At 29.6% G+C, this 25676-nt stretch overlaps 4 protein-coding genes across 6 annotated transcripts in view; 1 reads left to right on the forward strand and 3 right to left on the reverse strand.

Moving 5' to 3' along the window:
- Positions 1–1700: 1700 nt before the first annotated feature.
- On the reverse strand, positions 1701–10632 carry LOC125075784 (ephrin type-B receptor 1-B). Its single transcript, XM_047687541.1, has one exon. The coding sequence runs from the start codon at positions 10265–10267 to the stop codon at positions 7229–7231; it is 3039 nt and encodes a 1012-aa protein (XP_047543497.1). The 5' UTR covers positions 10268–10632; the 3' UTR covers positions 1701–7228.
- A 1223-nt stretch (positions 10633–11855) lies between these two features.
- On the reverse strand, positions 11856–12798 carry LOC125075976 (rhythmically expressed gene 2 protein). Its single transcript, XM_047687879.1, has one exon. The coding sequence runs from the start codon at positions 12688–12690 to the stop codon at positions 11959–11961; it is 732 nt and encodes a 243-aa protein (XP_047543835.1). The 5' UTR covers positions 12691–12798; the 3' UTR covers positions 11856–11958.
- A 932-nt stretch (positions 12799–13730) lies between these two features.
- Positions 13731–16174, forward strand: LOC125075965 (selenoprotein K-like). Its single transcript, XM_047687853.1, has 4 exons — positions 13731–13889; positions 14389–14464; positions 14649–14726; positions 15878–16174. The coding sequence occupies exons 1-4, from the start codon at positions 13871–13873 to the stop codon at positions 15975–15977; spliced, it is 273 nt and encodes a 90-aa protein (XP_047543809.1). The 5' UTR covers positions 13731–13870; the 3' UTR covers positions 15978–16174.
- Positions 16175–19390: 3216 nt separating this feature from the next.
- Positions 19391–25676, reverse strand: part of LOC125075944 — a 48241-nt gene continuing 41955 nt past the window's right edge. For all 3 annotated transcript variants that reach the window (XM_047687820.1, XM_047687818.1, XM_047687819.1), the window contains exons 3-9: positions 24702–24896; positions 24261–24368; positions 22865–22966; positions 22444–22576; positions 21652–21886; positions 20750–20943; positions 19391–20435 (exon numbers count right to left, since the gene is read on the reverse strand). In XM_047687820.1, coding sequence (XP_047543776.1) covers positions 20320–20435; positions 20750–20943; positions 21652–21886; positions 22444–22576; positions 22865–22966; positions 24261–24368; positions 24702–24896 — 1083 coding nt within the window. In that variant the 3' untranslated portion in view covers positions 19391–20319. The remainder of the gene's footprint in view (positions 20436–20749; positions 20944–21651; positions 21887–22443; positions 22577–22864; positions 22967–24260; positions 24369–24701; positions 24897–25676) is intronic.

Here is a 25676-nt window from a genome sequence, read left to right on the forward strand (position 1 = left end):
CATTTAGCAGACTCTTCGGTAGGTACTTATTTCTTTGTCTCCGAATCAACTGTACATCAGAAGTTTTTCATAATAAGTTAATAATTATTTTGCCTGAGAAGATGGTTTCATAGATGATGGCATTGTTTAGGGTGAAACGAAACAAATTTACGATAAGCGACATAAGTCCATATAGGAAAGGATTAGGGAAATTACTTTGAAGTTTAATAATGTAGATGCTGATTTTGTTAGAGAGAAGATTAATTTGTATGTTTGTATGAACACATTATTATTACCCAAAGCAAAAGTCCGGACATTGATAAAATCAAATCGATTAAAGAAATACATATACCGAAAGATAAAAAATATGAAGAAAGATTTTGGGTGCGGGTACTTATTTATCCAAATTTATTCAAATTCGCCCAGAGTCAGCTATTTCTCTAAAAAATCTTTCAATGGCGTAAGGAATGAAGTAAATATTTTGCATTATTCTTTATTGAATGAGGAAATCACAGGTTCTGGTGTTTTGGTGCTTCATGATCCATATCACCCCGTAGGAACGACAGTAAACGAGTCATATGATGCGTTACTCCTTTTGCATTACATGTATGAAATTTGTATGAAAGGAGTAATCTCCGGAACTAATAATCTAAGTATAAAAAGTCACTGGTAAAAAGCCACATTATTCCTAAGCGCTATAGGGCATGAACTATATCTATATCATATTATTTTCTTTATTAATAAATAGTAACCTTGCAAAGTCGAGGCAGATCGCTTGTAATAATAATTGTAAATTTGATTCTGAAAAGCAATACACCACCATTAATCTCGTTGGTTCAATTGATTAATTATTATTATTAATTATATATATTGCTTATTTTTACCACCGACGTCATAAAAAACCCAACGTAAATAAAAGTTGTACCTATCATTCATTAGAAAATTGATATGTTTTTCATAAATAATACGTCTAACAATTTTACTGACTATTCCGAAGCCGAACATTGTCGTATATTACGTTATCGTTTCGATATCATAGCCATATAATTAAATTACTTTTTTGGCTATTAATCATGTACTTCGGTTATCAGTAAAACTTGAGATCGTAAATACAAAGACACTTGAAAAACTCATAAAATACTGGTTAAATCTATATTTCATTACCTAATTTTAGTTGATTCACAAACTTATTAATTTGAACTAAGAGAGCGAGTCATAATATTATTTATTTGAGATATAGATGTACTTAAGTGAGTGATTATTTGAATAAGCACTAATGTTAAAGTCAATAACGCTAGTAGCGACACCTATTCAATATCATAGATATTAACTGAATATTTAATAACTCGATATACAAATTGTAGATGGCGATACAGTAGTTTTGAGGTCATGCTTTAAACTCATAATAGTACTTTCACTCTGATAGTTATGTTGACTTTGAATTGATTGATAAATAACTAGGAATTGCTATTTATAAATGCTAAAACACTGTAAATTCTTACATTTGCCGTAATACATCTTTATCTATGTAACATGCCACGTACACGTAACATTATTTTCCCAAAGGTTCGCTGCCCAAAGATACTATGATGCATATGCATGACATACTGCATAATTTATTAAAACTCACATAGTCATTACCTTGTTATGTCTTTGGGAGTTCTGAAAGGTGAATGTACCGTTTATTATAATAAGGGATTAGTAAATAACAACAACTTATATAAGTATCAATATTTATTACATAAATTATAGCCAAGCTTACACTTTCATTGATTGTATCTAATCCGATTTAAAAATTTAGGCTGCCTAAGTTATACTTTAACGATCTGTAACTACTCGGGGGCATTGTGGAAACCACAATCGGTTCATGGTATTAGCAAATTCTTTAATTTCACATCATTTCCTTTATAAATCATCTTATCATATTTCAATGTATAACAGATATTTGAAATAAATTAATACATCTTCGTCAAAAAGGCGCATTCAGTGCCCCCGTAATAGCTCTATATATAAAAAATCTTATAATAATTATTATTAAACTAAGATCACTCTATGAATTACAAGTAATTAGGCTATGATTGGTGTTACTACAGTTCAACTATTCAATTTAATAAATGACAATAATGATTAGCTCTACGACAACTCTCGCGTAAGCAATTTTACATACTAAATATTCATTTAGTTCTGAGTATGGCTTTTATTCTTACAGTATCACATATAAAGAATGCGACCTTTCCTCATCGACGTATTAATATAGTTTAAAACATTTTTTATAAATACTCGGATAACAAAACTGTTATATCCCTTACTCAAAAATGTTAATTAAATATTAATAAAAAAATGACGAGGAAAGACGCTACAAATATACAAACTATGTAATTTAAATTTATTCTTGTACAAATGTGTCTTACATCCTTCTAAAAGAGGCGAATTTATTGCTTTAGGCGTACAGATTATTATCGGAGACACAATGTACAATCACATACATTTATAACGACATCAAGTTAAAAAATGTATAAAAAAGCAATACTGAGAAACAATTAAGTTTGAATTTTAGATTAACATTAAAATATGATTATAAACATAAATACAATCATACACTTAATTGAAAAGAAAAAATTGAATCTTTCTATATCACTATATCAATAAAAAATAAATATTTTAATATTACACTAAGAACCAATTACAATACTGGACAAGCAATTTTTTTTTATAAATAGCTACTTTTTTTGTCCGTTGTATCAAAAATCGTATCATCTCCATAACTTTGAAAATAATCAAGGTCATAAATAATATGCTTTCGACCTATTAATATTACTATCAATATAAATATTATATCTACTTTGATTATTGGATATGATAATTGGTGTTATAAGACCGACTTTGTAATTTTTTTACAAGTTACATTTAAAATATTTATATAGGTAATGAATATTTATTTATTTTTTATTATATGCTTTATTGCACACACAAAAATTATACAAACTTACTATTATAAGGTGAAAATAATTAGAAAATCAGACGAGAAGCGTGCAAAGACGGTCTTATTGCTATGAGCAATCTCTTACAGACAACTTTAGATTATAGGAGTTGGTTGACCGGAATAATGCAAAATAATAACAAATAGATATTTCAAAGTAATGTACTCCTAGCAAATACATTTCTAATATAAATGAATAAATATTTCTATGAAAAAAAATTACGGATAAAGTGATAAGCAATATTAACGACACTTGAAAACATAAAAAGATAACTTGAATGATCGATTTCGTCAGCCATTTTCCTGACCACTCTTGCTGAATTGATATTAAAGACGAACTACAGTATTGTAGGTAAGAGCGATCGACGTTTCCAGACGATTAGCAAATACGGGATTGCAGATAACGGTGATCAAAAAGATATATAAGTAGAGGTAAGGGGTTAGTAAGGGAAAGGAAGGAGAAACGGAGCGGAGACGGGCAAACATAAAACAGATAATGAATAAAATACAGTGTATCCTGGTTGGAAGGGATCCCAAGGCCTGCTTGGTATTTAGATATATGATCAAACTTAAGCAGTTCGAATACACTTTATAAAACACTATTTATTCCGAGTTAAAGAGATGTACTGAATGTCTTGGATTGGATTAATAAAGTATCATAACAGGGAAAAATGGAAATGGGATAAGGTACGGAAAACCGGTGTCAGGGTAAAAATCAAATGATTAGACCTTAGCACACAGCAACGACGTAAGTCTACCCACTGAATAACATCAGAAACACAATGAAAAACTTAAGCACAGCTAGATAGATCCAAATCAACAGCGTTAAATACATGAAAATTAGTGGCAATAATAGTGACTAGTTTATACAAGGCTTGAAGATAAGAAATTTATAAAAGTTCATACCTATATGGCAACCCAACAGATTGTTGTTATTATGTCTTAAAGGTGGTTTGTTTACAACGAGCTTTAACACATCCTTATCATTTATTCAAGTATATTTTTTAAGAAGAATTTAATTTAGACTACTTCATTATAGAAGTGGATCATGGAAGACACTGGCAAGGTGTTTTAACAAAATATATATTTGAGAAACCATAAAAAATCCCTTGCTTAAAATAAATAATTTTAATCTTTTCAAAGCCAATTACGTACTTTTTGAAAATTAAACTTTAATTGTCGATTTATACTTTTTTTTCACGATGATTTATATATTAATAGATCGGTATTGTAGCAGACGCATGAATTGGTTTCGAATTTTTAACTGGAATATGGTATATTGAAATTTGCTATTAAGTAATAAAAAAACTGTTATTTTTACCAATATCACATCAATTTCAAAATTAACGAATTCCAATTATCTTCTAGTTTATAGATCAATTTAAATAGCTCAAAATTGACAAAACCTAATTAATAATCCAAGTATTGATTTAAAATTTGATTGTTCGGCATCGATATTATTAAAATATTTCAGTAGATGATTTTTTCAACGTTCATCCTTAAATATTTTTCATCATTTTTCGGCGACTTGCACTACTTATTTGAAAAAGGGGGGACGTTGGAAACACAAGCAAAGTTTGGTAAGAACAAGACGCAACTATAAAGGAAACAATAGTTTCAACTGTAGGAAGAGAAAGTTTTCTTAGGAAGATGGGAGACTTCCACATAAGACCTATAAGACTAAGATTTCTACTGAGATAAAAAAAATACCATGAGTATGTCAGTTACTTCTTCTTTTAACTGATTAATAAATATTTTTTATATAATTTTTTTTATACATTTCCTGCTATACGTGTAACGTTTTCAATAAATATTTGACAAATTAATACGTGCTTATTATGCATATGATAAGCGGAATATTTAAACATTTACCTGGTAAATAAAAGAAAAAATAAATTGCAAGACAAGTCAGACAGTGGCCTAATGACGTCATCGGGCTCGAGTATCTCGTGGCGAATAATTTTAAGCCGAAAGTAATCGCGACGCTACATACATACGTGACGAAGTTTAACGAAGACATACGAATGGTTTTAAACGTTTCCGTCTCGTGTCAAAACTCTTCGAAATATTTTCTAACAAATTTTTGCATAAAAACACGTATCAGTGGCATAGAAATGTATACAATTAATTCGGACGATATTGCTGCTGTTTATAGAAAATCTTAAAATGACATTATTCAAATTCTTGAGAAAAAAAAACTTTAATTGGACATAAACAGGGCTTACCACTATATAAATGTAGATGAATGATAGTAACGTTTTGAAAGAGCTATATATTAAATCTGTCTAAGGGAAATTGAGGAAGTGACGTTAAATCAGTAAAATGTAAAAATATTTTGCTTGTGTGACATAATAATATAATCAACATATCAAATAGCGCGAAAATGTTATAGCTATAAATATGCCATGAATGTGTTCTGAATAAAATAATCGCTTTGTAAGTCTTTATAATGTATGTTCATTTGAAAGCTTCATGTAAAAAAAAATATGTTAAATAGTTGAAGGATATCGATGTTAAAACACGTTTCACAATATTCAAATTGATGTATGATAACACTCAACTGCCTAAGTTAACTGATAAAGCAAACAAAACACTAATGAGACTTTTATATGAAATTCGCAAGTCATTTCATCGCCATTAATAATAAATCGCTCAGCATTAAAATTTAAATATATAATATTACTAAACTCGCATAGCATTCACATCATAAGTAAGCGATCGCACCCTCACAAGCTGGGAATACAAAGCTCTTACGACTATATTGGCAGTATTATTTATTTACCCTAGTCTATTCTATAAAGTTTTTTAAAAGTTCTAAATAAGAAAATGTCTACACGTAAAAAGGCATCGTAGATACGCCACATAATCAACTCATGTGGATCAACTAAAAATTACATTTCCAGTTTTAAGTTAAAATATAAAAATGAAGATTCATTATAATACTTCAAACAATATTTTTAACATGATCTGTATTACACAGCCATAATTAAACACTCGGATCACTCAAAAACTAGGTACGATACATATAAAATTTTGATGAAAAATCTAATATATTAAAGCAAGGTTTTACGCTAACATAACACATACCACATATCCGTAAATTCAGCCTTATTTACATATAAAAGTAAAGAAAAAACTTAAACAAATGCGATGAAATTGTGGCAAGTTTATAAGTTCATTAAGTACTTGAGTCTGATCACAATGGCAGTATACACATATAAAAATCGAATTTTGGATAAATAAAATCTTATGACTGGCATAGACTTTTGAGTATTTCTTACACATTCTTATACTACAACATTATTATCCTTATATAAAAATTTAAACTTTAATAAACACAATTATATATCAAAATTATTACAGCAAATTTAGCTACCTACAATGTATATTCTTAAAAAGAAAAAAAATTATAATTGTTAGTCGGAATGTTTCTATATAAAGATGTTAGTTACTCTTATACTATATTTTTTCAAATCTATTTCAGTATTTTAAATGTCAATGCTTACTTGAAAAATGCACTTTTTTCTATTGAATTTATATATGTATTTTAGTGTTACTACAAAAAAGTATTTCATAAATTAAGATAATTAATTTCTCCTTTGTTCATTAATCATTTAGCCTTTGTTAGTTATTTCAACATATCCAAAATACTTGTATTGAAAAGTAACATAAAAAATTATCTAAAAAAAATATTGACATTTATTTCGATGTACAGTAGCAGCAAGACGGTTTATAAAGCTATGGTTTTTTTATAAATAAATTTTCTAATTTTTAGGCCCTCATATAATTGTTTAGCTGCACCTTTAGCTGTAACATATTTCTGTTTAAAGTATGTATAATAAACAAAAAATTTTTGAAATTTGGGATCAAATAGTATTTGTTTAATTATTCTATGCATGGTATTGAAACAAGATGTTTGTTTCTTTTATCCAATCAAATAAATTTATTACTTAAAACAAAAAAGTAATCATTGCATTTGACAGCAAGTTTTGTTATTTTATGTTTAAAGCTGTATTCAAAATTTTCATGTTTGTATAAAGAGTAAAAAAACAAATTCAAACAGCATGTCAAGACGATAAATTTACTTAAAATCTATTGAAAGACAACAATGTTCACCAAGATTGTCTATTCTTATGAGTCCTTTTTTAGAAAAATATACAAATGCATCATTTTTTAATATTAATCACTGTATTCCAATCACGTTTAATGGGAGATCAACATCCAATGGTTTTCTTCTCACAGACACACTATCAATGCTTTAACACTTTATTAAACAAGAAAACCATATGGGCCACTAACGCGTATTTGAGCACGCATACTTTGAACACTGTTCATTATTTTCTTCTGATGTCCAACTAGCGTCACTCCTAATGAGGCTAGCTGATGAACTGTAAGGTCCACGACGGCGTTCATATCCGATATACCGGCAGCTCTAAATTTTTCAATATAACGGGACATTTTGATGCACTCCAACCATTCTTCAACTGAAGAAAATTGAATCAAATCAGGTGTATCACCTGCAAGTGGATCTGCTGAACGGTTTTGAGCTATCTTTCTTAAAGTGTCGGGACAACGAATAAGCTTATCTAGAGTTTTTACTATGCTCGCAAAAGTAGGTCTATGGGTACGTTCCTTTTGCCAGCAATCAAGCATTAACTGATAAACTGCTTCTGGACAATCCATTGGGGCTGGTAGTCGATAACCTTTTTCTATCGATTTAATGACATCCTGGTTGCTCCAGTTCCAATATGGACGTTCACCGAAACTCATAACCTCCCAACAAACAATACCCATAGACCACACATCACTTGCTGATGTGAACTTCCTAAATGCAATTGCTTCAGGAGCCGTCCAGCGTACTGGTATTTTTCCTCCACGTGTTGTATAAGCACCGTCTGCTGTTGATTCGATTTCACGTGATAAACCAAAATCGGCAATTTTACAAACAAGTTGAGAATTTACAAGAACATTACGTGCAGCTAGATCACGGTGTATGTAATTCATTTCTGATAAATATTGCATCCCAGTAGCAATACCACGTAGCATACCGACTAACTGCAAAACGCGAAACTTGCCATCATTAGCACGTAGAAAAGTATCCAAAGAACCATTTTCCATAAATTCTGTAATAATCATAATTGGATTGCATTTTGTAACAACCCCTTGAAGAAATATGACATTAGGATGTTCAAACTGACCCATTATAGATGCCTCTGCAAGGAAATCTCTTCTCGCTCTCTCAGTAGATCCAGGTTTCAGTGTTTTAATAGCCACATCAATTTCTTGACCACAACTAGCAGGTAATTTAAGTTTGCCCCTACAAACATCTCCAAATTCTCCACCACCAATAATTGCCTCTATTGTTATGCAAGATGCATCAATTTCACGTGCAAACTCTCGTACAGCTTGATTAGGATCTTCATAAGTATGTGGATCTATATATGTCCTGGAACCTGTGCCTGCAAACAGAGGTGTGGTAGCATTGCTGCTTGTTTTTGCAGGTCTGTCTGGACCAGTGTAAACTTCCCCATTACGATAATTCAATGCATTACAATCACTTGGCTGTTTTTTATCACACTCATCATCAGCTCGTGACCGCAAAAACAAAACGGTAGCAATAATTGCAACCACTGAGAGAACAACAACTGCTACCATTACACCAGCTACTAAACGAACTTGTGCTCCTTCTTCTTCACCAACAAATGATGTCTCAAGCACAGATCCAGTTCTGGCATAAACAATACCACTCAATTCTCCCCAACCTCTTTTCATCTTAGCTCTTACTCGAATACCATATTCTGTATCCCTCTTTAAGCCAGTAATAATAACATGGGGTTCTTTAGTTATTTTAACTGATGCATTAGCACTTTTTTCCAGATTATCTTTTGGGAAACATTTCACCTCATAGCTTTCTATGGCATCATCTGGATCTGTTAAGTCTATGGGTGGTGGATTCCAAGCAAGTGCCAATTTGTCACTTTCTACACTTACAACTCTCAACTTAGTAATAACACTGACCACAGAAGCTTCAGTAACGGCTGTTATTTCTATTTTCTTGGCTGGTTCACCAGTCAAGTCAGTAACACCATTTAAAGCAAAAACTTGAAATTTATATTCTGTTACTGGATCTAACCCCATTATAGTGACTCTGGTTGAATTAAGGCCAGAAGCAGAAGGTCTATATTCAACATTAGGGCCACAATTTAAGCAATGAACTTTATATGTCACATCGGAACGGCCTCCAGTTTTATGGGGAGGCTGCCATGCAAGTGATATTGAAAATTGATCAGCAAAAGTTACAGTTAAATTATCGGGTGCAGAAGGTGGTTGGGTACAAGGTATATTTTTGAGGTCTTTTTTGGCCCTATAAAACCCAGGTACACATTTACATTCTGCTGATGCATAGGCTGTAGTCTCTGAATAATCAGGGCATGGTATACAAGGTTCATCTCCGGTGTGAGATTTAAATTTACCAGGTGAACACTCAATACAGATTTGGTTATTATGATCAGGTTCATAACCAGCTCGACATTTGCATGAACCACTTGGCAGAGTCCATTTACCATCACCTTTGCATAAATATACTGGAGATGCCTCACCTGATGCTGTTTCAGCATTCTCAACACAAGTTCCATTAGCCTGTTCTATAACTGTTACTTCACGCCCAGTAGGTGTAGCAGGGAATTTAGCAAAGTTTATTGTTACTTCTGGGCAAGTTATGTAATAAACTTTTACTGCTAAAATAGAAATACATGCCCCTTGATCTCTAAATGCGATATAAACACCCCGTTTTGTCACTGCTATACTTTTGACTTCAGTGTTAATATTCACTTCTGAATTTGTGTTAAATCTTCCTTCTCCAGCTGCAATTCTGCCAACTAATTTATAGCTTTCTGGCTCCCATGGTGGTTGTTCTCTTGTAGCAACATCAAACTCATAGTATAGTAAGCTGAATGTCTCCTTACAACTTAGTGCATTGCCTGGGAAAAGTGAACAGTCTCTAATAGTAAATTTGATCTCAATATAAATTCGATTTGCATTTCTTCTCTCTATAAATGGAGTCCATAACCAATTATTAACATTATGGTGTGCAACATCACACACCACATAAGATCGCCAATTTATTAGTTTCTCGAAATTAGTATAAGATTCTTCCGTCCAACCAGGTGTATTGGCTTGTGGGCCATAAGGATAACGTGTCCATCCAAGATTCGATTCTGTTGTTGTATCAAGAAGCATAACTTGTTCCCCTTGTACATTCAAAGCGGCTATCACCGCGGCCGCCACCGCTGCGCAAAACCACATCATCTCGACGACATAACAATAACTAAGCAAACTCCTAAATACAGTATTTATTAAAATAAACGTAATAAAAACTGAACGTCTTTACTACATAATGACAAAAACGAGTTCTCACAATTAAGGGCTAACACTTCACTTTGTTCAAGATAAAGGACTGTCCCGTCATTTCTCTACGGCAATGTACTTCAAGTGTTCACGATGCAAGAGATTATGGCCTAATCCCTTTTAACACTTATTATCACACTAACATCTTTTAATCGAGTCCATGATAGTCCAAAAACACAATTTCTGTAACTTATATGAGAATCCGCATTTTTAATTTATATTGATCTTAAATTACCGAGTCGAAAACTCGCTTACTTTACTTGACATGGACGCGCAGCACTTTCATGTGTTGCTACGCAAAATATTATTGATAAAAATAAATTTTCATTGATTGCCAATGGTAAAAAATATATGTTTTGTTATTGTTAAAAATAAATTGCTATTATTAAAAATAATTAACAAATCTGATATCGTTTTATTAAATGCCATAACATTTCCGTAAACCAAATACGGGAACGAAAGTTCCCTTCCCACTATTATTTCTTTTGTGCACATGTTGAAAGCATGACGACTGAGAATTTTCTTATTATATACTCGTATTGTCCACTTCTAATTTTAATGTAAGCAGTGGAATGTAAAAAAAGGAATATTATATATTTTTTATAGAATAATAATTTGATACAAGATTATTAAATACCAATTGCTTCCTAGATTTTATTTGAATACTTGATAACGATAACTTATTATATAATAAATACTTAATACTTTCTATAATTTGTTTTCAAATATAGACAAAAAACAAAATAAATATATAGAGAACAAAAAATGTTGACACCAAACTGGTCCTCGCACTTTTCTTTTCTAAAATTATGATATCTACTATCAAAAATTTTGTGCGGAGGATGGCTGATCATCGTATCTGGGATAGGTTGATCAGCCATCCTCCTCACAAAATATCCTCGTTAATTTTGAACCCTGTCGACAAGGGTTTGCGATCAAATTTCGTTTGACCTTACAACGCCCTTGTTAAGCGGACATGCGCTTGCGATCGCAATGGGTTTCTACCGTTTGCCAAAATATTGATGCTTGTATAAAAAGTAGTACAGGAAACAAAAGAGTTTTCTCTCTTAATCTAAAGCATTAAAAGATTTAAGTACTTTGTGTTATACGAAGTTTTGAGGACAAAGAAAGATGAAATAACATTGGTCTTTGGAAAATTATAATCAAATTAATTAGTAACTATTCACAAATAACAGCACTGTCACCAGATTCATTGTATATTAGACTTAGACAATAAATCAATAACTCAACATCAATAAGAATAAAAAATTTAACATGTTAAAAAGTTAGTTACACTTACAGCATAACTAAAAAATATTTAGGTTGATAATTTATTTGATATTATCACTAAACTTTTTGTAATGCTTAATAACAAAAATCATAAATAGGTTAAAATAAATTTTAAAAAGAACTCTATTTGTATACATATTTAATGACTATAAGTTCCATTCTACTATTCTACTACAATTTAAAAAAAAATAGACACTGGAAAAAAATATTTATACTTAAAAATAAAATAAAGCTTATTATAATATTACATCACAGGAAATATTAGCTTATTTAAAAAAATATTTAATTGTTAACAATCTTAATTATCTTAAGCATAGTTCATTATTTTCTAATTTTTTACACAACTCTTTTAAATTTAAAAATGTTTTGTCCAATACTTGTGATTCTATATGTTTAATACTTTTTGTTATAAGTAAAGCATTCCATCCCGCTTCTGTAGCACCAATATAATCATTAGTAATGTCATCTCCAATATGAAGACATTGCGTTGAGTCAATATCTTTATTACATTTCTCTTGAGCAATTTGAAATATTTTTTTATCTGGCTTACTAATTCCAACCTCATATGAAGTTATTATAAATTCAAAATACTTATTTAAGTTCAAATTGAAAAGGATTTCATGAAGGCGTGGATCAAAATTTGATATTACTCCAATTGTAATATTAGATTGTTTCAATATTTTTATTAAATCTTCACTTCCTTCTGATATCTGCCAACAAATTGCAGTTTTGTAATCTTCAATGAGCTTTTTGGAAATCATATCTATATTAGCAAGAGAAATATCTCCTTGAAAGGTCATTTCAATAACTTTTCCCCACCATCGCTCCCAAGAAATAGTATCTTTCCCGAAATTAGGATGTTGTTTAGTCATATGTTTATAGTTATCTAACAATTTGTTTTTAATGCTTATTCCATTACCTTTAAAACCAAATTTATGTGCAACTGCAGCATAATGTTCCCAAGGAGGTTTGTGAAACTTTAATAATGTATTTGTTACATCAAATGTTACTAATTTAATACCAGGTAATCGCATTTTTTTAAATTCCCTATTGTATATATTATGGAAAACGTTTATACGATATTCTTAGATAGATTCAGTTTGCCATGCTGGGAAGTTGGACTATCTATTTATAATTTTATACCATTTTCAAGTTGACATAATTTAAAAATAAACACTGAATAAATAATTAATCTGGATTCTGGATCCAAAGACTACAGACTCGAATGCATTATCCCATTACTTAGAAAAAGTTATTACTTTTATTATTATTATTTATTTATTTATTGCTTTAGAAATACCATCGGCATATTCACAAATCATATTTAGGAAAAACAAATAAAAATAAAATTTACTTTTAACAAATACAAACAAATTTTTAATTAAGAACATCTTATTGTAATCATTTGTGATGTATAATACACATTCTGTTTATATATCGTATTAGGTATATTTTTCCCTATGTATCTGGTAAATTTAGTGTAGTACATCCACATTCGAGGCAAGCAAGTCTGAGATGTAGATTGCAATGGAAAAAAGGATTTTATCATTTTCTTTGCATAACGCAAAGTGAAAAAAAACATTGATTTCCGCGGTATCATGAATTTAGAGCAAAAGAAATAAAAAGGCATTCCACCATTTTTAAAAAGCCTAACTAAAATATTTTGGATAATATGGAAGCAATTTTAAAATTTATGAAATGGATTATATTTAACATTAAGTTGCATGTGTGTGTGTGTACTCGTCCGTTTTACAAGTAATTTAAAACCTTTTGTTATGTTGTAATTAGGTATCATATTCTAAAATTAAGATTATATGATCATCATTTTAACGATACTACCGTTAAAGAATGTTGTTTATACTTTAGCGAAAATAAATCCGAACTTCATATAAAAGTCATATTACATTATAATTATATATAAATTTACTTCGTGATATGGACTTAACTATATACAAAATTTTATTATATTTATCACGGAAGGCTATAAAACCTGCTGTCCATGTCAAATAAATTTATTTTAAAATATAAAAAAAAATTTTGAATTCTGAAATTGACATTGACAAAGTCAAAACTTTATTATTGCAACATTTATTAATTTTATTTAGTATAAAGTTTTATTTTGTTTGGTCAATATTATAATTAGTTTTGGTGGCTTAATATATATTGTTTATAGTTTAATTGTGTTGGGTAAGAATAAGTTAAATTGTGTGAAAGATGGTGTATGTAAACAAAGGTAATTATATGATTATAAGAATAATGTTTTTTGAGCCACGTCAGGTTTATCAATTGCTTATGGAGAGAATTACCAAATGAAAAATGTTAATTGTTATTCTTGTATTTTAGTATAGTTTTTTTTTAATAACCTTTGTAGCTGGACTTAGTAAATATACACGCATAGTAAAAAGCATAAATTTTATTAGCATGCAATCAATGTGTACAATGTCAACAATATTTAAATGTTTATAATTACGGTTGCACTAGTTGCCATCAGCAGTAACATCATATAGATCACATACACATAGCCACATTATTTAGGTCACATTGTTGTTACTGTTTGACCTAAATGTATTTTTTTATGTATTTTATATACAATCTCTATTTATTGAATTGTGTACATTGAATATGATTACACAATTATTTAATTAAGCAATATGAATAACTCCCTAGTTTAGATATTTTCTTTTTTTAAATATTGTATAAGCTAATTTCAGTTGTTTTATTTTTTATTTTAGATGGTTCTGTGGTGGAGCATAATCCATTTAGTGTTTTTGGATGGTTTTGGGGTATTGTCAACTTCTTCTACTTGCTGTAAGTAATCAATGAACCTCATTGTCTGTATTGGTACATATTACACTATCAAGTGTTTACTTACTTTATTGTTGTCCTTTTATTATACCTTATTCTGAAAGAATTATGTCATTTTCTCATAATTAAATACTAAATTTATGTAATAATAAAATAGTTCTAATAATTAAATGATCTTTTTCTTTAGATTCCAGACCCTTATTAATCCCAGTTACAACAAACACGGTGACAAGTATGTGAGAGATTTTCGTCCTCCTGGTAGTGGGTGAGTACATTTTATTAAATAAATTTGTAGGAAAATATTTTTTAACTAAATGCTATATTCAATTAGGAATTTTTGAAGCTATTTTATGGCTACGTCTCAACTCTTTCAAATGGGACAATATATAGACACAATAGCTAAGGAATTAAGAATTAAGTAGGCTTTTAGTGTTCCAGAAAGTGTTGATCAAGTAATTGAATCATTAAATTTACGCATAAGCAAAGGAAAAATGTGTTTTATTATTGTTTAAATAAAAAATATTATAACTAACTTATCATAACAAATGCCAACCTTGAAACAATTTAACCAACACTCTGCCCACTATCACTTATCATTGTCATTGTAATGTTTTGTTTGAAAAATGGTTCTTTAAATATGACAAAACAAATTAAGTTGAAAATAAATAAAATTTGAAAATTTACTAGAAAGGGTATTTCATAGAACCAGTGTTAGTGTGTGGAATGTGGCGAAAGCTTTTGTAAGGTTTCAATTGTTGGGATAAGTTAGATTATAATATTTATATCACTTGTCTTATACATTTTCGAAATTTTTCCTTCAATTAAAGAAACAAGTAAAGTTTGTAAATATCCAGAAAAATAGTTTTAATTAATAAATTAATAGCTTTTTTTTTTGAAGAACAGGTTTGGAGTTTATTCCACCACACTGCTGAAATGCAAGGTTGATACACATGTATCAGATTAACAATCATCACTTACAGGATTGCTTAAGATGTATTTCTTCAATGCAAAGCATGAGATGAATTATAAACACAAATTAAACATATGAAATTTCAATGGTTCTTGCCTAGTTCAAAACTGCAATTCTGCAAACAACATGTCAAGATTAATATTTTAGGTCATCTCTGTTCATAATTCAATACTCCAAATTATAAATTTATTATTTACATGTAATAATTCAAAGGAACTATACTGGATTAAAAGATAAATCATTTATTATTATAAGTGATGTATCTTTTTATTAAGTAATTATTGTATTGGTAAACAGCTACAGTATAACTTATTTAAAGAATATTCAGTTGCCAGTTAATGTTTTAAGATTCAGTTTGTTTTTAATAATTAATCACACAGCTTGAGTCTCAACCTGTTTTATCAAATTAACAATGCATCTAACTATAAATTTATTTTACTTTCCAGACCTCCAAAGCCACCATCAAGAAAGTTTGGTGGTTTCGGGCCATCTGGCTCTGGACCTGCTCCTCCACCCATGGGAGGTGGTGGCTGTGGTTGTGGTTGAGTGCTTATATTGAATATAGTCCATTCCATTTCAATTCTCTTAAAAAAATTAACAGCCTGAAATAACATGTTCTTGAATAATACCTATATATCTGTTTTTGTTGTTTAATTAAGATATTTTGAAAATGCTTTTATAATTTATAAATTGGTTTTATAAATTAAATTGGAATGGATTGTACATACATTTTTGTAATTTTTTTTCATAATTTTCATGTATTCCAGTATATTTAAATATACATATATAACACTTTATTAATTTTGTTATTATAATATGTTATATATAATGACTCCTAATTTTATATCTAATCCAGAGGTGATCAATGGCAATGTGTTTTCCATAACATATTTTAAGTTCATAAAGTTCAAAATATGATACTGCAATTTATATATTTGATACTAAAAATTAGGAAATAGTTAAAAGTTAATTGACCTATAGTATAAAGTAACTCATACCACACTTAAAACTTATGTAGGATATAAAAAAGAAAAAGGTTCTATTCCCAACAGCAGAATATTTTCAATTTTTTTTTTCGAATATATCTAAATCATTTAGTTTTTCTAGAAAAATAAAATGGAAAACACAACTATCTATTTCCCATATTATTGCTTTTTATTTGTCATTCCTATAGTTCTTTATGTCCATGACGCATTTGCCCATTATGATATTTTAAAATGTTACAATGTCCCTTGTGTTACTCTTATCTGTCAAGTAGCAACTGTCTGGGAATATAACTTTTAGCATATCATAGGGCAACAAGTTTGAGTGTAATCTTGTTATTCTAGTAATATAAATCTGTGGCCTTGTGTTAAAAGGTAAAAAGTACATTTTCACATCAAAGGCATATGTTATACAAAACAGAAAACATTTTTTCATAGTTTATATTTTGATTACCAAAACTTAAAGGTTATTGGTGTTGGCCTTATTGGCATCAGTCCACAGATTTATACCAAAATATTTTGGACTGTAATGGTTATCTAAAATGTTAGATAGAAGTGAAATATAATTTGAAAATATTGTAGTGGTCGCAATCTGAGCTTTACTATGTATGTTTTTAGTGGTATAGTCTTGTCTTGTCTTGTATAAAACATTGCAAAATATTTCAATATTAAAATACTTTATAAGTCATGACTGTGCCTGTTACAGTCAGATTTTCATGTTTAAAGTATTTTTGACCAATAACATAGCAGACATAACATAAGTTAGGTTAGATTTATTTATGTAAAAGATCTAAGAGTGGTACCTACATATAGTGTAGTCTTCCCCAGTGTCATGTCCATTATCCATTTTCTAGCTGGTATGGCTGTGGATGGTTTCCAAAAATAAATCTATCCTAACCTAATTAATGGTAAAAGTAGTTCTAGCGGGAATATATTATATACTTATGACTTCGTAATTAAAAAACACGATTGGCATGTATCAGGCCACTTTTTTTTTTAAATAAATTATAGCGAGGGTAACTCTGAATGATATGATATCTAGCAATACCCAATACAGTGTGCAAAAGTTGTGATGGAATAAAGAAACTCACACAAATATATGAACCCTGGAAATATTTCACAAATTTTTGATCAGTCATATAAAAAGCGTACCTACCTATACCTTCTCCTCAAAGGGAGAGGAGGCCTTAGCCCAGCAGTGGGAAATTTACAGGCTGTTTATGTTTTATATAAAAAGCATGTTTGTAATGTCCAGAAAAATAATTTTAATGTTGTCATTTTTGAGGTTAAGTTCGTCCATTGCTTTTGTCAGAATTAAGAAAATATCGCTTTGAGATAATTTACTAACACTTTTCATTCGATTGTTTCAGTTCATATTGTAATTCTATGCATAAAGTCGAAGTGTATTTAGGAAATAATTTACTTATGTTAATATTTTTAGTGTAATGCGAATTTAAGTGTGATAACTTTTCTTTGAGTTTAACGTTATGAATATAACTAAAATATAATATATTGTATGATGTAAATGTTTTTCATTTGATCTAAATATGTCTTACAATTATAATTTGCGTAAGTATTTTTGACGTTTGAGTTATTTCGTTATTATGCAGATTATATCACCCTGCACTATGTTAACAGTACTACATCCTGTCCAATCAGTGATTCACTTTTTGGCAAATTTGCAGGTTTTTATGGTATGTAATATGGTTAAAAAAAAGTAGTAAAAATAATTATCAGATTGTTGGTCGTATCAAGTAAGTAGATTGTATATGTATAAATATAGTAACTACTAAGTATTAATTTATAAAATACGGGTTTTCCCTATAATATTAAATACAAGTTTCAAATTATCGGTTTAAACATCGGACCGTCCGACAAAAGTTCCATCTCAGAAGACTAAAAATATTGAATTAAGCTTATTTAGTTTAAATACTACATTTTTAATTTATAAAACTATTATTGTAATAAAACCTGTAAATATTAATTATGTTGTTGAACTAAACCAACAATTTAAAACCATTACCTTTTTGATATATAGGTATTTAGGATTGCTTATTTATATATTTTATTAATAATTGAGTAAATGTAAAAGTATTTCCTATAATGATTTACCTATGAATAAAATGATTGTTTTCGATTAATTCATTAGCGGCAAAACATTCGATCACGTCACTAAGTGACTTAGAATTATACATATATTTATGACGCATGACAATTATCGTTTAAAAAAAAACGCGCTACGTACTAAAATGTATGGAAAAAGTCATAAATAAGAAAATGAAATAAGATTAGGCAGTTAGTCCATCGAAATGTTACATTTTTTAGACGCCTACCTTGGCGTTTCTCAGATGACTTAATTTTATTTTAGGGATGTGTGTCAGTAGAAACTTAACCACAAGTTTTTGGGGTTGCAACCCTTGTCCCGCAGCCGCCATCCTATCCACTTTATCTCTGTGAAACGCAAGGGGAAATGTAACATTTCAATGGACTAAGTTTACATTTTCTTTTGTGTTAACAGTGAAGTTAAGCTTAAAATGCGTCATGCATTTTAAACTTAAAAAATGCGTCATGCATTTTAAACTTAACTTCACTGTTAAAATGTGTCAACTGTTTGGATTGGGTATAGTGACTCCGTATCAACAACTAATTTAAAGTTTTTAATGACCAAGATTCATTAATTTTTATACAGAAAAAAAAAAAAATTATTTCTGTGTCCATGTTTCTTTGACTTTATCTCGTTTGTGTACTTGAGAGGTATTTTATTATTTTGGTACCATTAATAACAATAAAAGAAAATATTTTTAAATGTAGTAACATTAAATGATAAAATCAACAGATTACCTTTGAAGGAAAATTTGAATCGATTTTAAATTGTAGTTTTCGTTAAAAGTTTGTGTATGTGTGTGTTTATTAAAATCCCTTTCCTGTTACGAATTCGAAAAAGTCTTTTTACTTTTAAATAAATAAAATACAACATTTTCAATTGAAATCTTTATTTTCTTAAGATATCTGCTCTACCACGCTTTAACACATTTGCTATAAATATTCTAATCTCTACACAATCTTATGGTAACTCTACAATGATAGATTTATATCCTTGGTTAAATCCTGCAACCCAAAAATGGTCACTAATCTACAATTATTGGCTAATATGTATTATAATAAGTGGGAATATAATAATTGCCTATCTAGCTTTCAATATTTACCCTTTTCACTGTATCAGTAGGCAAAAAAATGTGTTATTTAGAGGTATAGCTACCATAGGACAAGGTGGTGCGGTGCACTAGGACCCCCTAAAATGAGAGACCCGAGAAGCGATTTAAAAAATCTATTGTAGCATATATTTATGAAACTAGATTATATAAATTATTAGGAATATAAACCACGTGGACTTTGTGGGCAGAGTCCCGATTATTATCTACAATGCAACACCACGCCGGGGCCCTTATCCGCCTAGTTACGCCTTTTATTGTTTCTATTTTAATCCTTAGTTATAACAATGAATACATTATAGTACAATACTAGTAGTAGGTAGTGACCAAAGTTATGTAACTCGTATAATTAGCATTTTTGCGTTATACTTTAGTATAATAATTGCTAGCTATAGGTTATTAAAACGTGATTTTTATCTTTGGTCGTCGTGACTATTGTAAAGTACAAGATTTTAAAACACCATTTAAAACAATCGTGAAAATAATAATGGAAAAACCCAAGCTAGTTTCTATATAACCACACCAAGTAGCAAATCTACAACTACAAGTCTAAAAATACTTAATCTTATGTAGATAGGTAATTAGGTAAATAGATAGGATAGGTACTAAAGATTTGTTTACAAATCATCACTTTTATAGATTTAATAAATTTTCATGAGTTTTAATTTATACCGCTGTTTAGACGTTTATTACTCATTGATCTGATTTATCTAACATTGAGAATCTTATAGGTAAAATGGCAACAGGCTCTGAAATGTTCGGTTTGTTGATAAAGATGCTCCACGTCATTTTATCCAAATCGAATATACCTGAAATGTTTAAACATCAATTAATAAATTATTGACTTAATTAATAAATACTATCACAACCACAATTTCCATTGTTTTTACATATTGAGGTAAGTTTTTTTTTGTCTTATACTAAATACATATATAATTGTTAGGAATATACAAAATTCTTAAAAAGTAGTGAAATTGTCTGTCGTAATATAACATTTGACAGAGCGGCTATGTAAGAGCACGACAAACATCTGCTATAATAATTACGTATATGTTGAAATATCTATATATTCTAGTGAAGCAACTTAATAGTTATAATAATACAAAAAAGTATATAATCATACCCGCTGCGATAGTCTTTATAATAGAGTCTTTCTTTTCCTGGAATACTTGGAACTCAACACCGCTGGTGTCCGATAGGATGTCTTTGATATCTTTCTGGGTATGCGGGGGCGCGTGATCATGTATGATCTTCAAGCGAAATGTGCTGCTGTCTATTATTGGCCCAATAACTTCCTTTACAGGAATACGTTGATATCTACAGATACATAAATAAATAGGTTACCCTTTTTGGATATTTACAATGTTATACACAAAATACATTCGTGAATCGTAAATAACTACTTTGATATTTCACATACAAGCAATCACTAAATGCATCAAATTAACAGAACGTTAATATACAATTATGACTTGACAAAAAGAGATAATCGCAGTAAATCATAGGTGTAGATAGACTAGACTACACTTTTATGGAGTCCCATCTACTTATTATTTTTTAACTTACCTCCCTACGTAATTTTTTACTAAATATAGCACTTTATGATTTTATTATGATTAAATTCAGTGGTGATTATGTCTGATATTTAGGTCTTATATGCGAACTTTAAAAAGGTATGTCGGTATGTATAATATTTAACCAAAAAGTGAAAATCAGACATCACACACCAAAACCATATTTATTGTATATATATTTTTACTTAACAGTACATCCTAAAAGTAAAAACATTTTGGAATTATAAAATATGACATTTATGTCCTTACAAAATACCTATATATATATATATATGAATAATTTTGACGCTAATGTCGCGCTATTGATGTAGAAGCCGCATATAGTAATTATTTGTCCATATTAAATAGATATCTATATCTATATGTCATGTCAAAGATCACCATTCCAGTTACGATAGTATTATCATCCATTCATCATTCATAAACATTTTGTGTATGTAAGTATACTTACATATTAGTGTGCACCAATGGTTCATCGAGGTACTTATGAATGTTTAAAATTGATCTATCACCCTTAAGATCGGGGGCAACTTCAGCGTTGTAGATTTGTTTTTCACCAGCCTTGTTTGTCCAGATCATGTTCATAGAGAAACCATTCCCGATCCCCAATCCTTCATCACGTAGAATTCTTTCCGCATCGGCGTAGCTCTTTGACGCTAAAAGAGCTCGTGTGATGAAAGTACGCGCTGGAATGAAATGTATCCTTAATAAACTTGTAGTTTTTTTTTAAATATTTTTGTCAATGGAATGAAAAAAGAGTGTTTCTATAAGTATCATTTTATAGCATTGAGGTTTGGTGTAGTCTGCCATTTTTTTCTGAATCACTCAAAATCTATCTAATCGTATAAGTACGTAGGTATTCTTTGAATATAAAACTTTAACACAACGTAGGTTTTAGTTTCAAGGTGAATAAAATCGAAAACTAACTAAGACGGTCTCGAAAAGCAGCTGTACAATTAAATAAATTTATTTTATCATTTATATTAAAATATGAGTCTTAATGTGCTTGACTTAATAATTCATGTCGTACTCAACCTTGAAGGAAAACATTATATGATATATGATATTCCGACAATGTGTTTCAATCTATCCGCACTGTAGCAGTATTTTTGGAATAAATACCAAAAGGTCATAACTTACAGGAAGCCTTTTTCGGCAGTGGAGAATTTACAAGCCATTATATTAATTTAATATTTCACTTCAGAATGTAAAACATTTTATGTTCACGAGGCAGTATACTTACGAGTGTTTCCAGGCTTAAGAACTAAAGGACTCAGTGTGTTTATAGAAAACACTAAACCATTTTCATTGTAACCCATCGTGTAACCAGGCAAATGTCCCGCATAGCAAAGTGAGCTGAACCTCTCTTCGATGGCCTAAGAAAATATTTTATTTTTAATAGTTAGAAACTGCAAGTTATGTAAAATGATGATTGTACATATTTCGTTAATTATGAATGATAATTTCCCTATTTCCTAACAAACATCTCTATCTACATATCGCAGACAAACTTTGTTGATAGCACCAACCAATAGACAAATTTATTTCATATGTATATATATAATTTTCATTTAATTATAATTTATATTTCTGCTTCCAACGTTATAACTTTTTTAACATTTCAGAATTGATAATAAATTAAGAATAGAGATATAACATCTTACTCCAAGTTCTCTGTCTTCTTGTGTGGGAATGATGTGTGCGGACATTATATAGAAGTGGTTTAAAGTTTCACTAAAAGCATCTTCAGTGTGTCCTAGTACTGCCTGAAAAAATAATTAAAATTCAGTATTATAGTATACGCAAATAGTTTTTCAGTATCCAACATTACAGGTAGATTTGAACTACATACTCAGATGCGTTAAATATTTCAGAACACAACAAAAATGCAGAAAATAAATCCATTTCTTTTTTTTTGAATACTATGAAGTATTCAATGATGTAGTAAGTTAACAGACATTTATGTCCCTGTATTTTACTGGATTAATTCATCCAAATATCCCCGAGTTGTTTATGGTAATTATTATGCGTTTATTTGGCTGGCAACAATTAAGCAACGTTACGCTTGAAATAGAACGCTAATTGACTCTCGCACGCGGCATTCAAATTAGTAAAATCAATTAAAAGTAACTAAAATAGAACTTAGTTGTTTATACCGGAAACTAACTATTATTAGATTCTAAATTTGTTAACTTTAGTATTTACTGTTAAAATAAAAATAAATAAATAACTTTATTTGATTTAATTTAGTTAAAGTGTCTTCTTGACTGACTTACGACTACATAAGTCAATCGATATTGGAGACTAAATATTACAATGAAATATATTATGCACAAATATAATATCTAATAAGTCTGCGTTAAACTCATCTATATAATCGATGAATCTGTACTCTGCATCCCCATTATAAAAATCTGATAGGATGGTATCTCCATTGCGTCTGAACCCAACCGAATGGAGATCAGGCGCAAGACCAGTGGCAAATTTATTAATTATGTAAGCTTATATTTTTATAGCAAACATCGAGTAAAGTGAAGGCGTTTGAATGAATTGCTTAGTTCTAAGATTATGTATGTTATGAATAATTTTATCGAACTATTTTAAGAAAAATAATGTTATGCGTCTTATAAATAGAATGAATATAATTGTGATATAAACATATATAAAATAGATAAAATATTGAGCCAAACGATAGCGGCTAAATTGATTACATTACATTTAATTCAACACTGTAATATGACAATTCAAAAGTGATTCTATGAGCCTGCTTGAACAAAGAATATTTTGATTTTAATTGATGTTAACTGTTATATTGTGATTACTAACTTTTCTTAACTATACTTTCTAAAATTTCGAATACAATTTTACATCAACTCAAAGTATTTCAGAAAAGGGTTAATTTATGATTACTTATAATAATGTAATGGGTATTTAATTTAAAATCATACAAATTTAATTCTTAGTTTGTGTACGTTACATACGTTTTTAGATGAGGTGACACTGAAGCTTGGCTATTCGGTAGTAAAAATACCTTCAGATAAATTATAGCATAATACTAACGCTATTAGGAGTTTTAATGGCCAAAGAGCTGCAGCCCCCTGTGTCGTTACGAGGTAGGTGGTTGTCGTTGATCGTTCCGATTATGTCATCCATTTGCAAAAGGAAAAGCTGAAAATACATTATAGACGTTAGTTTTTCCTCGAACTATCCTTAAAGATATATTTTTAACGATTCTTACACATACATTCTAAAGAACATATATGAAGTTATATGTATGTATGTTTTTTTGTTATTATTTGTCTGTTTTGGATTGATCTTTTTGACACATGACGTAAATCATAAGTTCGAATAGAGCTAAAGTGCAGTAGCCTTGGTGGTTTGGTGACATTGTTTTTTTTTCCTACATGTTTTATCACAGTTATTGCATACGTTGAATTAATGAGAGTAATAAAGACAATTTCAAGGCAATTTTATTATTGGATCTTAAATTTAAATATAGACCTGATGAAATGGCACATTAGCGCCGTCTGCGACTCCTTGCATTTCCTTTACGTAATACGGAAACCGTTTCTTCATATTCGCGAGTGTCTTATCGTATGCATCCCTTCCCGTATCCGTCTTGTATTCTTTTTCAAAATCTCTCAGATTTCCATATGATGATATGAAACTCTTGATGATCGCCGCAAAATTACGACCCTGGACATCAAAATAGAATAAGCAATTTCGTTTTAGAAAAATGTAGATTGCTGCATAATACGTATTCAACAATGAAAAAGATACATATCTTTTTAAATTATAGCTTTAACTAATATTATTATAATGCAAATAATTAATTAACTTATTATTATATTATTATAAATACACTTCGTATGGATTTTAACTTAAAAAAAAACAGAGGGTAAGTATAGATTTATTTCATCAACTTACTTGATATTATTGCATATGACATTCAAACTAGAATACTAATTATCATATTATAACCACGAACATTCGCGTGTATCTCATACAACACAAGCACTAATGTTAATCACGTTATAAGTAAATTGCGTGCAATTTAGTTGGATTTGTATTTTTTAATCTAATTACTTGTTTATAGTCATAAAATGATTAGATACTTATAAGCTAATATTTTTTGGTTTTGTCGTTAGTTGGTAGGGTTTAAACATTAGCAATTTGCACATATATGGTCCATTATTTTGTAGATTTTATTTGATTTTAACAGCGATCGATCGAATTTTAAGTCAGATTTTTGACATGACTGGCGCAATCCTGTCGGAAAGTCTGTTCGTGGTTATAGTAGTAAGTACATTTATATTAACTTATCTGTAATCTATTCCAATCACCAGAGAATGAACAACATTTGACAACGAATTGACGCGATATCATTGGTCTAGAGCTTCATTATTCTACGATATTCATTATGGCTTCTAGTAGAGTTATTTTAATGAATTAAAATCACTTATTTATAGTTTGACC

This window comes from Vanessa atalanta, chromosome Z (assembly GCF_905147765.1).
Source record: "Vanessa atalanta chromosome Z, ilVanAtal1.2, whole genome shotgun sequence".
Classification (NCBI taxonomy): domain Eukaryota; kingdom Metazoa; phylum Arthropoda; class Insecta; order Lepidoptera; family Nymphalidae; genus Vanessa; species Vanessa atalanta.

Excerpts from the sequence above, each read along its gene's own strand:
- LOC125075965 (XM_047687853.1), top strand. Across the intron at positions 14,465-14,648 it reads GTCAACTTCTTCTACTTGCT|ATTCCAGACCCTTATTAATC; the intron begins GTAAGTAATCAA and ends CTTTTTCTTTAG. Across the intron at positions 14,727-15,877 it reads TTTCGTCCTCCTGGTAGTGG|ACCTCCAAAGCCACCATCAA; the intron begins GTGAGTACATTT and ends TTTACTTTCCAG.
- LOC125075976 (XM_047687879.1), bottom strand. The coding sequence starts at position 12,690 with ATGCGATTACCTGGTATTAAATTAGTAACATTTGATGTAACAAATACA.
- LOC125075784 (XM_047687541.1), bottom strand. The coding sequence starts at position 10,267 with ATGATGTGGTTTTGCGCAGCGGTGGCGGCCGCGGTGATAGCCGCTTTG.